The sequence below is a fragment of the Elephas maximus genome, chromosome 19 (genome assembly GCF_024166365.1).
Source record: "Elephas maximus indicus isolate mEleMax1 chromosome 19, mEleMax1 primary haplotype, whole genome shotgun sequence".
Taxonomy (NCBI): domain Eukaryota; kingdom Metazoa; phylum Chordata; class Mammalia; order Proboscidea; family Elephantidae; genus Elephas; species Elephas maximus.
The window spans coordinates 17816193-17828379 of NC_064837.1; the positions used below are offsets into that span (position 1 = coordinate 17816193).

General features: G+C 38.2%; 1 protein-coding gene across 1 annotated transcript; it reads left to right on the top strand.

The window, feature by feature from the left end:
• The first annotated feature begins 6740 nt into the window (after window positions 1–6740).
• Window positions 6741–7685, top strand: LOC126062343 (olfactory receptor-like protein DTMT). Its single transcript, XM_049859809.1, has one exon. It carries the CDS (start codon window positions 6741–6743, stop codon window positions 7683–7685), a length of 945 nt encoding a protein of 314 aa, XP_049715766.1.
• The last annotated feature ends 4502 nt before the right edge of the window (window positions 7686–12187 follow it).

Here is a 12187-nt window from a genome sequence, read left to right on the forward strand (position 1 = left end):
CTGGGAACGTAAAATGGTAAAACCATTTTGGAAAATGATACGGTGCTTCCTTAATAGACATACCATATTATCCAGCAATCCCACTCCTAGGAATATATCCTAGAGGAATAAGAGCAGTCAAGTGAATAGATACATGCACACCCGTGTTCACTGCAGCATTGTTTACAATAGCAAAAAGATGGAAACAACTTAGATGCCTGTGGACAGATGAATGGATAAACAAACTTCGATACATACACACAATGGAGTATTACACAACAATAAAGAACAATGATGAATCTGCGAAGCATCTCACAACATGGGTGAATCTGGAGGGCATTATGTTGAGTGAAATAAGTCAATCACAAAAGGACAAATATCGTATGAGACCACTACTATATAAACTCATGAAAAGGTTTACACACAAAAAGAAACAATCTTTGATAGTTACGAGGGAGGGGAGGGGTGGGGATGGAAAAACACTAAACAGACAATAGATAAATGGTAACATTGGTGAAGGGTAAGACAGTACGCAATACTGGGGAACCCAGCACTACTTGTACAAGGCAAGGCCATGGAAGCTCCACAGACACATCTAAACTCCCTGAGGGACTTCATTACTGAGCTGAGGGCTATGGGGACTATGGTCTCAGGGCATATCTAGCTAAACTGAAAGGAAAGAAAAGGAAAGAAAACAAAACTTCATCATTTGCCCCAGGCAGCCACTGATTTGATTTTATCCCTACAGATTAAATGGCCTCTTTCTGAATTTCATATACATAGGAATTTATGACATCTAATTTTTTGTGCCTTTTGTGCTCTTTTGCTTTGCATAATGTTTTCGAAATTCATCCATGTAGTTGTACGTATTGGTAATTCATTCCTTTTAATTTTTGAATGGCTATTAAAAATAATGTCACGATGAGCTTTTAATTTTTTGTGTGTATGTTTTTTGTTGTATATGTGCATATTTTTCTATTGAATATATACCCAGAAGTAAATTTATTGGCTCATAGGGAATGCCTATATTCTAATATAGTAGATATTACCAAAGAGATTTTTAAAACTCAGTAAAATACATACCCGCAGGCAGTGTATGAGAGTTCTCGTTTCTTCCCATCTTTACCGACACTTAATAGTGACAGTGTTTTGATTTTAGCCATTCTGGTGGGTGTTTAGTGGTATCTCATTTCTCTGAACTTCCCTAAAGATTAATGAGTTTGAGTATCTTTTCATATGTTTACTGGCCATTTATATATATCCTTAGTGAAATGTCTGCTCATTCCTCTTGTTCATTTTCTGTTAAATTGTTGATCTTTTTCTTAGTGACTTACAGGAGTTCTTGAACTATTTTGGATACACTAGATCTTTATTTTGGGTAACTCTTTATGTTACATGTTGAGAATATCTTCTTGCACTTTGTGACTTGCATTTTCACTCTTAATGGTGTCTTTTATGATAGAAGTTTTAAATTTTAAAGTAGTCCCTTTTTTTTTTTTTTTTTTTAACCAATCCTTCTCTTTACAGTTAGTGCTTTTTATTATTTTTTGGTAAAATCTTTCCTTACCCCAAGATTCTGACAATATTGTTCTATGTTGTCTTCTAGAGGAGTCCTAAACCCAGCCCAACCTAGATGGTGCAAATAGTTAATGTGGTTGGCTATTAACCGAAACACTGGAGTTTCGTGTCCACCCAGAGGTGACTTGCAAGAAAGGCCTAGTGATCTACTTCTAAAAATCAGTCATTTAAAACTCTATGCAGCACAGTTCTACTCTGACACACATGGGTATCTTCTAGAAATTTTATTGTCCTTTTTGATTGTGCAAATTTATCACATATAGATCTATAATGCCTGCAAATGGTTTTTGTACTTGACATGAAGAAGGCACAACCCAAATATTTGGAAAGTAAACAACAAACTTCTAAATAACTCATGGGTCAAATTGGAAATCACTAGAGAAATTAGAAAACATTTTGAATTACATGAAAGTGGAAAGATGGCATATTAAAATTAGTGGTATGCAGCTAAGCAGTACTTAAAGGGAAATATATGGCATTAAACACTTATATTACAAAAGAATAAAAGTCTCAAATCAATAATCTAAGCTTACAACTTGAGGACATAGAGAAAGAAGTGTAAATTAAATTAAACCCGAATCAAGCAGAAGGAAGGAAATAACAAAGGTAAGAACAAAAATAAATGAAATTGAGAGCAGAAAATCATTGAAATCAAAAGCTGGTTATTTGAAATACTATACGAAATTGATAATCCTTTTGTCAGAATGATCAAGCGGGGGCAAAAAAAGAAAAGAAATTATACAAAATAAAAATATCAGGAAAGAAAGAAAGGATACCACTACAGATTCCTGCACATATTAACATGATAATAATGGAATATTATGGAAAATTCTATGCCCATTAATTTTATAGCTTAGATAAGTGGCTAAATTTGTTGAAAGACACAACCTGCCAAAGCTCACTCACAAAGAAGCAGATATCTTGAAGAGTCCTATCTATTAAAGAAATTGAATTTGTAGTGAAAACACTTGTGACAAAGAAAATTCCAGGCTTTACTAGCTAATTATATCAAACACTTACGGAAGAAATTATGGTAATTCTCTACAAAATCTTCAAGAATACAACCAGTTTCTGTCAATTCAATTCCGACTCATTGTGACCCTATAGGACAGAGTAGAACTGTCCCATAGGGTTTCCAAGGAGTAGCTGGTGGATTTGAACGGCTGACCTTTTGGTTAGCTTCCAAACACTTAACCACTGCACACCAGGGCCCCACAGAAGAGGAGAAAATTGTTCTCAACTCATTTTATGAGGTCAGCATTGCCCTTGTACGAAGACATTACAGATTAATATCCCTCATGAACATAGACACGAAAGGCTTTTAATTATAGATTTAATTTCTTTAATAGATGTAAAGTCGCTAAACATTTCTATTAGTCTCATACCAGTTTTGGATAAGTTGTGCTACCGAAAGAATTTTTCTATTTCATTTGCAAAGTACAGTTGATCTTCATTATTCACCGATTGCCTGTTTGTGAATTCAGCTACTTGTTGAAATTCATTTGTAACTCCAAAATCAACACTAACTGTGTTTTCAGGACTATCTGCAGACATGCACAGAGTGACGAAAAATTCAAGTCACCTGAGGCTGAACAAGATGATACTTCCTTATTTCAGCTGTCATAATGTAAACAAGTGTTGTTTTGCAATCTCTTTAGTGCTACAAGGGCAGTTGGGTTGTAGTGAGAGATTCGCCTAGCCTGGGAATCTTTCCAAAACATTTGTCTTTTCACAGTGGTACTCTGCTTCAAGACCAATGATGACTTTTTTTGCCCGCAGGATAAAGTTTAAACTCCAGCATTACTAAGATATCAGGATATTCATAGTCTGGTCTCTGCTTACGTTTATGGTTTCTTCAACCATTTTCCTTCACCCCAGGACTACTGTCCATTCCCTAAACAGGCAATGATCTAGTTTCCATACATGAGTTTTTCTCCATACCAACTTTTCCTGAAAGTATAGTCAGTTGTGATCAGTGGGTGCCATCAGTCATTGTTCCAGGATTCTTAGACAAATTGTCCTAGAGACATCCTGTAATTACTTTGTCTTTAATGAGTTCCTCCAGGATCTATACTGCTCTGGGATCCAGGACCCCTAGGGTCCAGGGAAATATAGAACAGGAGATGCAAGAACAGATGGTGTAGACAGACACAGGCTCCACACACCTGTAGTGAATAAAGGAGAGCAGAATCTCAGGCCAGGGTCCTGGAGTCACCCTCAGACACACTGGGTGAGTTGGGCAGGAGGGTGAATGAGCTGATCCCTTAGTGTCCTTCCAATCTGAGAATCTCGATGTCCCAGGTTGTATGCTATGGGGTTGCCATGAGTCGGAATCGACTCAGTGGCAAAGGGTTATATACTGCAGGATAGGTTTTTGGGTAGTAAAGTCCTTCTCTCTACCACCTTTCTGCCTCCCAAGACTTCCTCATATTCTAGAAATATTTTTTTATTAATGTTCACCAGTTACAACCTCTTCGTTAATGATAACATTCATAAATATTACTTACTATGCAATGTGTTCTCCCAAAACTATATCATTTCAGCATAATGACAGCTCTGTTAGGTAGGCATTTAATACAAGAGATCTGAAGCCTTTTCTGTATGTTCACATTACTCAGGGAGCTTCAGAAACTTTGCCCTGGCTTCCTTCTCAGAGATTCTGAATACATTTATCTGAAGGGGCTCACCTATCTGTATTTTTTTTTTTTAAAGCATTGTATGTCAAGGTGTGGTCCATGGACCAGCAGCATTGGCATCACCTGGGTGCTTATTGAAAACGTATGACCTATAGGCTCAGAACCAATATCTTAGCAGAGTCACCAGGGTATTTGCATGAACATTAAATTTTTAGAAGCACTACCCTGAATGATTCTTATGTGCAGCCCAGGTTGAGAACTAACTGATTTAATATGTGTAGGAAATGAGAAGCTCATATACCTCCTCACTGGCAGCACCTGGAAGTGATATCTCCCTTGTCTGTGATCCTTAATCATGTTCTTGACACCAGAGATGGAGGCCACTCATTTACCAGGGAAGCAAAATTCTGAGAAAACAAGTGTATGATTTCCCTAGGTGTTTCTTACCACTCTAGTGTCAGCACATAATAGCCAATATGAAAACTGTTAATGCCACTGGATTAAATAGTATCAGCAGGGTGAAAAGCCCAGCAGTTGGACTCACCATTGTCTTTTCAGTGAGGAGTTTCCCGTATTCCTTAATGCTCTTTCTTGCTTTGTCAGTTTTGAGGCACACTGAGGTATGGTTATCTGGGAAAGAACTCAAGTGAGGGCTTCAGAGTAGAAATTATCTTTGTTCTTTCTGCTTCTCCCATAATGTCTAAAATTCCCCATCAGACTACTAATCACAATAATAAAAATAACATCATGTAGATTTAAACATAAGGGTGTTTAGACCGAGTTATTTGCATTAGTGAATAGCAGTTTTTCTGAGGTTCTCTGATATTTTTCATGGGTATTAAATTACATCCATGAAGTCTGCAATACAGTGTCAAAATTTAGTGCTAAATGGTTAAAGCTAATAAGTACTTGTCCTGGAAGAATTTAGTAGAAGTAGTTATTCTGACTTAACGAGAATGTCTGATGCCTTTAAATTTGGAGTAATTTATGTCATAACTGAATGACAGCCAGCAAACGCATATGAAACACTGGCTACATGCCAGGCATTACGTCAGGTGCTGATGCTACAGCAGTCAAGAAAGCGGACATGGCCTTTCCTGTATGGAGCTTACAATGTGGTAGAGAAAAAGCTAACGTAATTTCAAGTGTATAGAGTACTCTTGGGACAAGTACAGGATGCTGTGGAAGCACAGTGGTGTGTCCTGACTTAGTCCGGGAGACAGAGAATGTTTAGTTGAAAAGCGACATGTAATATTATACTTGAAGACTAAGTAGGGTGAAGGTAAGTGAAGAGGGAGCAAAGGGAAGAAGGTGCAAAGCAGGAGGAACAGCAAATAAGAAAGGCTGAAGGCAAGAAATGATGACTTTGAATTCCCACATTGCTGAAGAGTGGAGTGCAAGTGTCACTTTGTGGCCAGATGAGGCTGTTAAAGTAGGCAAGAGTCAGGTCCTGAAGCACCTTTTTTGCCCTTGAAAGGATCTTTGCCTTAATCTTAAGAGCAATGAGAAGGCACTAAGGAGCTTAAGCAGGAGAGACAGATGACCGGGTTCTCATTTTAGAATGCTGCAGGGTGAATGACGGGATTGAAGAAGAGTAAGCCTGGGAGCTGGGAGATGTTCCTGCAAGAATTGTCCAGATAGGATACGACATCAGCCTGGGCTAGGGGAGTAGTGGTTGGGATGAAGAACGGATGAATTAGAAAGAGAATTATGTGGCAGAATGTGTAGACTTGATAGATTGGTTGTTGATGATGAGAGAAAGAAATTAATGGAAGAACACTCTTAAATTTCTGACTTGATCACTGGATACCTTTTACTGAGACAGGAGACATTTGAGGCAGTGCAGGTTGGGAGGCCTGCAGGTTTGGAGGCATGCAGGTTTGGATCATGAATTTAGTTTGGGATCTGTTGGGTTTAAGATGGCTGTGATATAACCAAGGGAAAATAAGCAACTGAGTATACAGTTCCGAGATTACATGGAAATGTACGCCATAGGAGCAGATGAGATTTTCATGGGGTATATGTATAAGAGAACCTTGTTTAGGAAATAACACTGGGAACAACATATGCAAGGTACAGTGCACAGTGCAGTTCGGCTGCCAACCAGAAGGTCGGCAGTTCAAATTCACTTGCTCTTTCTTGGAAACCCTATGGGGCAGTTCTACTTTGTCCTATAGGGTTGCTATGAGTCAGAATTGACTTGACAGCAATGGATATGACACAGAGCAGAAGCCAATTACAGTCACTGAGAATGAATGAAGGGCCAGGCAAGTAGCAGAAAAAACAGACCATTGGTTATGTCACAAACTAAGAGGTGTGAGTCTTTTGGAAGGAGGGCATAATGTTATATGTTATAGAAAAGTAAAAAAAAGTCATTTTTGATCATTGAGATTCTAATTATAGAAATTGACACTGTTATGATGAGGGAAAAATAAAGTATCATTACAGAGCATCTAACAGACCACGTATCACAGAAATATGTTCATTCCTCTGGTCAGGTTTTTAATGAACACTATTATTTCTTCCTAGTGATGTAAGCAACAGAGAATGTCAGGAAAGAATCAAACCGCCATCTTTGAGTTCATCCTCCTGGGCCTGCCTATTGATCCAGAGCAGCGAATCCTGTTCTATGGCCTGTTCCTGGCCATGTATGTTACCACCGTCCTGGGCAACCTCGTCATCATAGTCCTCATTCGACTGGACTCCCATCTCCGCACACCCATGTACTTGTTTCTCAGCAACTTGTCCTTCTCTGACCTCTGCTTCTCCTCGGTCACAATGCCCAAATTGCTGCAGAACATGCAGAGCCAAGTCTCATCCATCCCCTACACAGGCTGCCTGGCCCAGATGTACTTCTTCCTGTTTTTTGGTGACCTGGAGAGCTTCCTCCTTGTGGCCATGGCCTATGACCGCTATGTGGCCATCTGCTTCCCCTTGCACTACACCACCATCATGAGCCCCCAGCTCTGTCTCTCCCTGGTGGCACTGTCCTGGGTGCTGACCACGTTCCATGCCATGCTGCACACCCTGCTTATGGCCAGGTTGTGTTTTTGTGCAGACAACTTGATCCCCCATTTTTTCTGTGATATGTCTGCTCTACTGAAGCTGGCCTGCTCTGACACTCAAGTTAATGAGTTGGTGATATTTATCATAGGAGGACTCGTTGTTGTCATCCCATTCTTACTCATCATCATGTCCTATGTACGAATCATCTCCTCCATCCTCAAGATCCCTTCTGCCAGGGGTCTCTGTAAGGCTTTTTCCACGTGTGGCTCCCACCTCTCTGTGGTGTCTCTTTTCTTTGGAACAATTATTGGTCTCTACTTATGCCCATCTGCTGATCATTCTACTATTAAGGAAACTGTCATGGCTATGATGTACACTGTGGTGACCCCCATGCTGAACCCCTTCATTTACAGCCTGAGGAACAGGGATATGAAGGGAGCCCTGGGGCGAGTCTTTTGTAAAAGAAAAATTCTCTCCTCTCTATGATTTGGAATTTTTACATTAATTTTTTTTTTTTTTTAGTAGGTATGTTGGTATTGAATTAGGGCACTATTTCAGACTTCTTTTTACCTTACCACGGAAATGTCTGTTGTAATCAAATAGTACACAATTCTCCACTAGGTAAAAGAGAAGAAGTAGAGCTGGGTAGTTGAACTAGGGAAGGGTTTGGGGTCTTGGTGACTTGCTGGCTATACCTCCCTCTTTGTGTTCCTACTAGGGAAAATATAATTTAAGAACTACCGTTTTATAGGATCTTTATGCTCTCTGTTGTTATACCACTGATGTATCACAGGAGTTAATTTTTTTAAACCAAAATGTGTTTTGATTGTGTTATCATTTTAAATAATGCTCCACACTACTTTTGGTCAATACTGAATAAAATCCAAACATCTTAGTCTCCCATCCTCCATCTGCTTGATCAGACTTCTTATCGTTGAATAAAAATATCTTCTACTTATGTACTCCTGCTCAATTTTCCCCATCATCTTATCTCTTAACAATTTTTTCCTGATTTATTTTCATTTCACCATTACCTTTTCTGATCTGGCCTGACCCTAAAGAAACTTTTCTATCCCCTAGGCTTTTTTTTTTTTTTAACTACGGTAGTGTGTTTTTCATTTAAGTGAGCATTAGTTAATTCTCTGGGGCCTTAAACTTTATTCCCCACCAGAAAAGGAGAAAGAAGCTAGAATCTACCAGATTCTAGCTAGAATCTTCTGTTTTCCATTTTGGACTTTACAAAAAATTTTTACATCTGTGTTCTTATTCTGTCCTCATGAAAATTATAGGGAAGGAGAGACAATATTATCACCACTTGACAAATATGGAATTTGATAACTTACCAAGTCACAGGGTGAGTCCATTGGTGAGCCTATCTAAGGTTCCAGACTTTCTGATTCTGCTCTTCTCCTTTCCCCCACCTCAGAAAGAAAGGGGAAGCCATTATTTTTTAAACTCTTAGCTTCACCTATGGCATGGACTAGGTTTCCAACCTGAGTGCATTTTATTTCCTTATAGTCCCTTCTAAGCGATGATATCCAAACTCATCATTTTAATTCTCTCACTTATTCTGCTGACCTCCAGATCTTTGCCTTCAGCTCAGACCTTTATCCATAGATCCCAATTGTTATTCTCATTAGCCCAGTGGTCATTTCCACTTGATATTCTATGAGCACTTCAATCTCAACATGCACAAAATTGAACTCCGTATATCCACCCCAAACCTGCTCTTTATCCTATATACCATATCTTGATTTGTGATGCCACCTTCTACTTAGTTACCCAAGCAACTACTTCTGTATAAGTACATATATGTTTAGAAGTAGATTACAGTTCATACAGTTTGTAATTATGCTTTTCATTTAATATTGTATTTCCAGAAATACATGTTGTAGTCAAGGTAATACTATATATTATAACAGATAAACCCTGAAATCTCTGAGGCATAATACAACAGAAGTATCAGTGACAAGATAAAAGATTAATATTCAATTTAAATTACTTTCTCCTATACCAGCAAAATCCAACTAAAAAGGCAATGAAATTGATCCTATTCTCTATAGAAATGAAAATATGTGGAAGAAATATAGGAAGAAAAAATTACTGAAGGATATAAAAGATACCACAATAAGTGGATAACCAAAATGACCCCGGAAACGGTGCCTCAATGTGTTTTTAAGAGCTTGTCTTTGTCATCTAGTACTACTGTAACAGAAATACCACAAGTGGGTGGCTTTAACCAAGAGTTTATTCTCTCACAGTCAAGCAGCCTACAAGTCCAAATCCAGGGTACTAGCTCCAGGGGAAGGCTTTCTCTCTCTGTCAGCTCCGGAGGAAGGTCCTTGTTATCAGTCTTTCATTGTTCTGGGAGAATCTCAGGTGCAGGGACCACAGGTACAAAATATGAGCTCTGCTCCAGGTGCTGCTTTCTTGGTGATATGAGGTCCCCAACTCTCCGCTTCTTCCCTTTCCTTTTATCTTCTTGAGAGATAAAAGGTGGTACAGGCCACACCCCAGGGAAACTCCCTTTACACTGGATCAGGAAGGTGACCTAAGTAAGGGTGGTGTTACAATCCCACCCTAATCCTCTTAACATAAAATTACAATCGCAAAATGGAGGACAACCGCACAATACTGGGAATCATGGACTAACCAAGGAGACACATATTTTTTAGGGGACACAATTAAACCCATGACAGAGCTTTTTGAAGTTTAATTTTTATACAGTAGGATCCATCCATTTAAAATTGTACAATATGATGAGTTTTGAAGTCTCAATATTTTAACATCAGTTCTCTTCAAATATACTCAGTATTATCCAAGTCAAAATCCCAATGGAATTAGGGATTGGAAACTGAGAAATTTATTCTCAAACTCACTTGAAAGAGAAAATGGGTAACGTTTTCTAAGAAATATTTGAAGAACAGGAACCATAAATTGGTATTTTCAACTGTCACTATCAACACCTATTTGAAAAAAAAACTCCAGTAATTGAAACAGTGCAGGTGTGAATTAGGTGTTTTCTTTTAGAAGTTATTTTAGTCTTAGCTTTTATATTTAAGTTGGTGATCCATATCAAATTAATTTTTGTATAAGGTGTGAATTAGGGGTTGAAATTCCTTTTTTCCATTGTTTCAGTGTCTTGGGGGAAAGAAAAAAAAGCAAACTATAGTTTTCCCATTAAATTAGCTGGGTACCTTCACATAGAATCTATTGGCCATGTGTGGGTGGATCTATTTCTGGACTCTATACTCTGTTCCATTGACCTATATATCTTCTACTTATCTATTCCTGTTTCATGCATTTTGAGTCTCTCTAACTGGAGCCGTGGTGGCACAGTGGTTAAGAACTCTGCTGCTGACCGAAAGGTCAGCAGTTCGAATCCACTACCTGCTCCTTTGAAACCTTATTGGGCAGTTCTCCTCTGTCTTATAGGGTCTCTGTGAGTCAGAATCGACTGGACAGCAGTGGGTTTGGTTTCGGTTTTTATTAGTTGCATAAAGGTATAAGATTTTTATGTCTTCCAATGACATAAAATGGCACTTAACATTATCTTTTTTGTTCTTGGTATATTCTTTGCTCTGAAATGTACTTTCTCTAATATGTTCTTTCCTGACTATTTCTGCTTTCTTTTTGATTATTTTTTATGATCCCATTTTATCACCTTCTTTTGCCTACTGGCTATGTTTTGTTATTTTAGTGGAAGCTTTAGAGTTCTTGTTGTTGTTGTATGCCATAGAGTCGATTCTGACTCGCAGCTGACCCTGTATGACAGAGTAGAACTGCCCTACAGGGTTTCCCAGGCTGTGGTCTGATGGAGCAGTGGTTAAGCACTCAGTTGATAACTGAAATGTGGGTGGTCAAACCCACTCCACCAACTGCTTTTCAGAGGAAAGATGTGGCAGTCTGCTTCCATAAAGATTTACAGCCTTGGAAACCATATGGGGCAGTTCTACTCTATTGTATACAGTTGCTATATGTCCGAGTTGACTCGATGGCGATGGGTTGGGTTGTGGTTTGGTTTAGTCTTTGGGAGCAGATCACCAGGTCTTTTCTCTCAGGGAGCTACTGGAGGGTTCAAACTGTCAACGTTTTTGTTAGTAGCCAAGCGCTTAACCACTGTGCCACCAGGACTCCTAATTAGAGTTCATAGTATATATATTTAACTTATTACAGTTTATCTTCAGGTAATATTATACTATTTCACGTATAAGAATCTTACAGGAGCATACTTCCATTTTCAATTCCCAACCTATTGTTGTCATACATTTTACTTCTGGGTATGAATTTTTTTTTTTATTTATGTTATAAATTCCGTAGTGCAGTTATTGTTTGCTTTAGTCAATCATCTTTTAAAGAGGTTCAAATAATAATAATAAAATTTTATATTTACCTAAGTAGTTACCATTTATGGTGCTCTTTATTCCTTTGTGTAGTTCCAAATTTCCATCTGGTATAATGTTCCTTCTGTCTGAGGGAATTTCTTTAGTGTTTTTGTAGGGTTGGTCTGCTGCTGATGAATTCTTTCAGCTTCTGTAAATCTGAAAAAGTCTTTTCTTGTCTTCATTTTTGAAAGGTATTTTCTCTGTGTATAAAATTCTAGATGGATAATTTTTCTTTTAGTACTTTAAAAATGCTCCCTTGCCTCCTTTTTATATATGTATATATAATTTCATTTATTTTGTTGTTGTTGAGAAAACACACAGCAAAACATACACTAATTCAACAGTTTCTACACTTCCTATTTAGTGACATTGATTGCATTCTTCCAGTTGTGTAACTATTCTGACCCTCCTTTTCTGAATTGTTCCTCCCCATTAATATAAACTCATGGCCCCTTAAGCTTTCTATCTAAGCTTTCAAGGTGCTGTTGTCAATTTGATCCCACATAGAGAGTTCTTAAAATAGCATAATGCTCAAGGAAGAAATTTTTTACTAGTTAAGCTAAACTATTATTTGGTTTTAAGAAGGTTTCAGGAGATATTTGT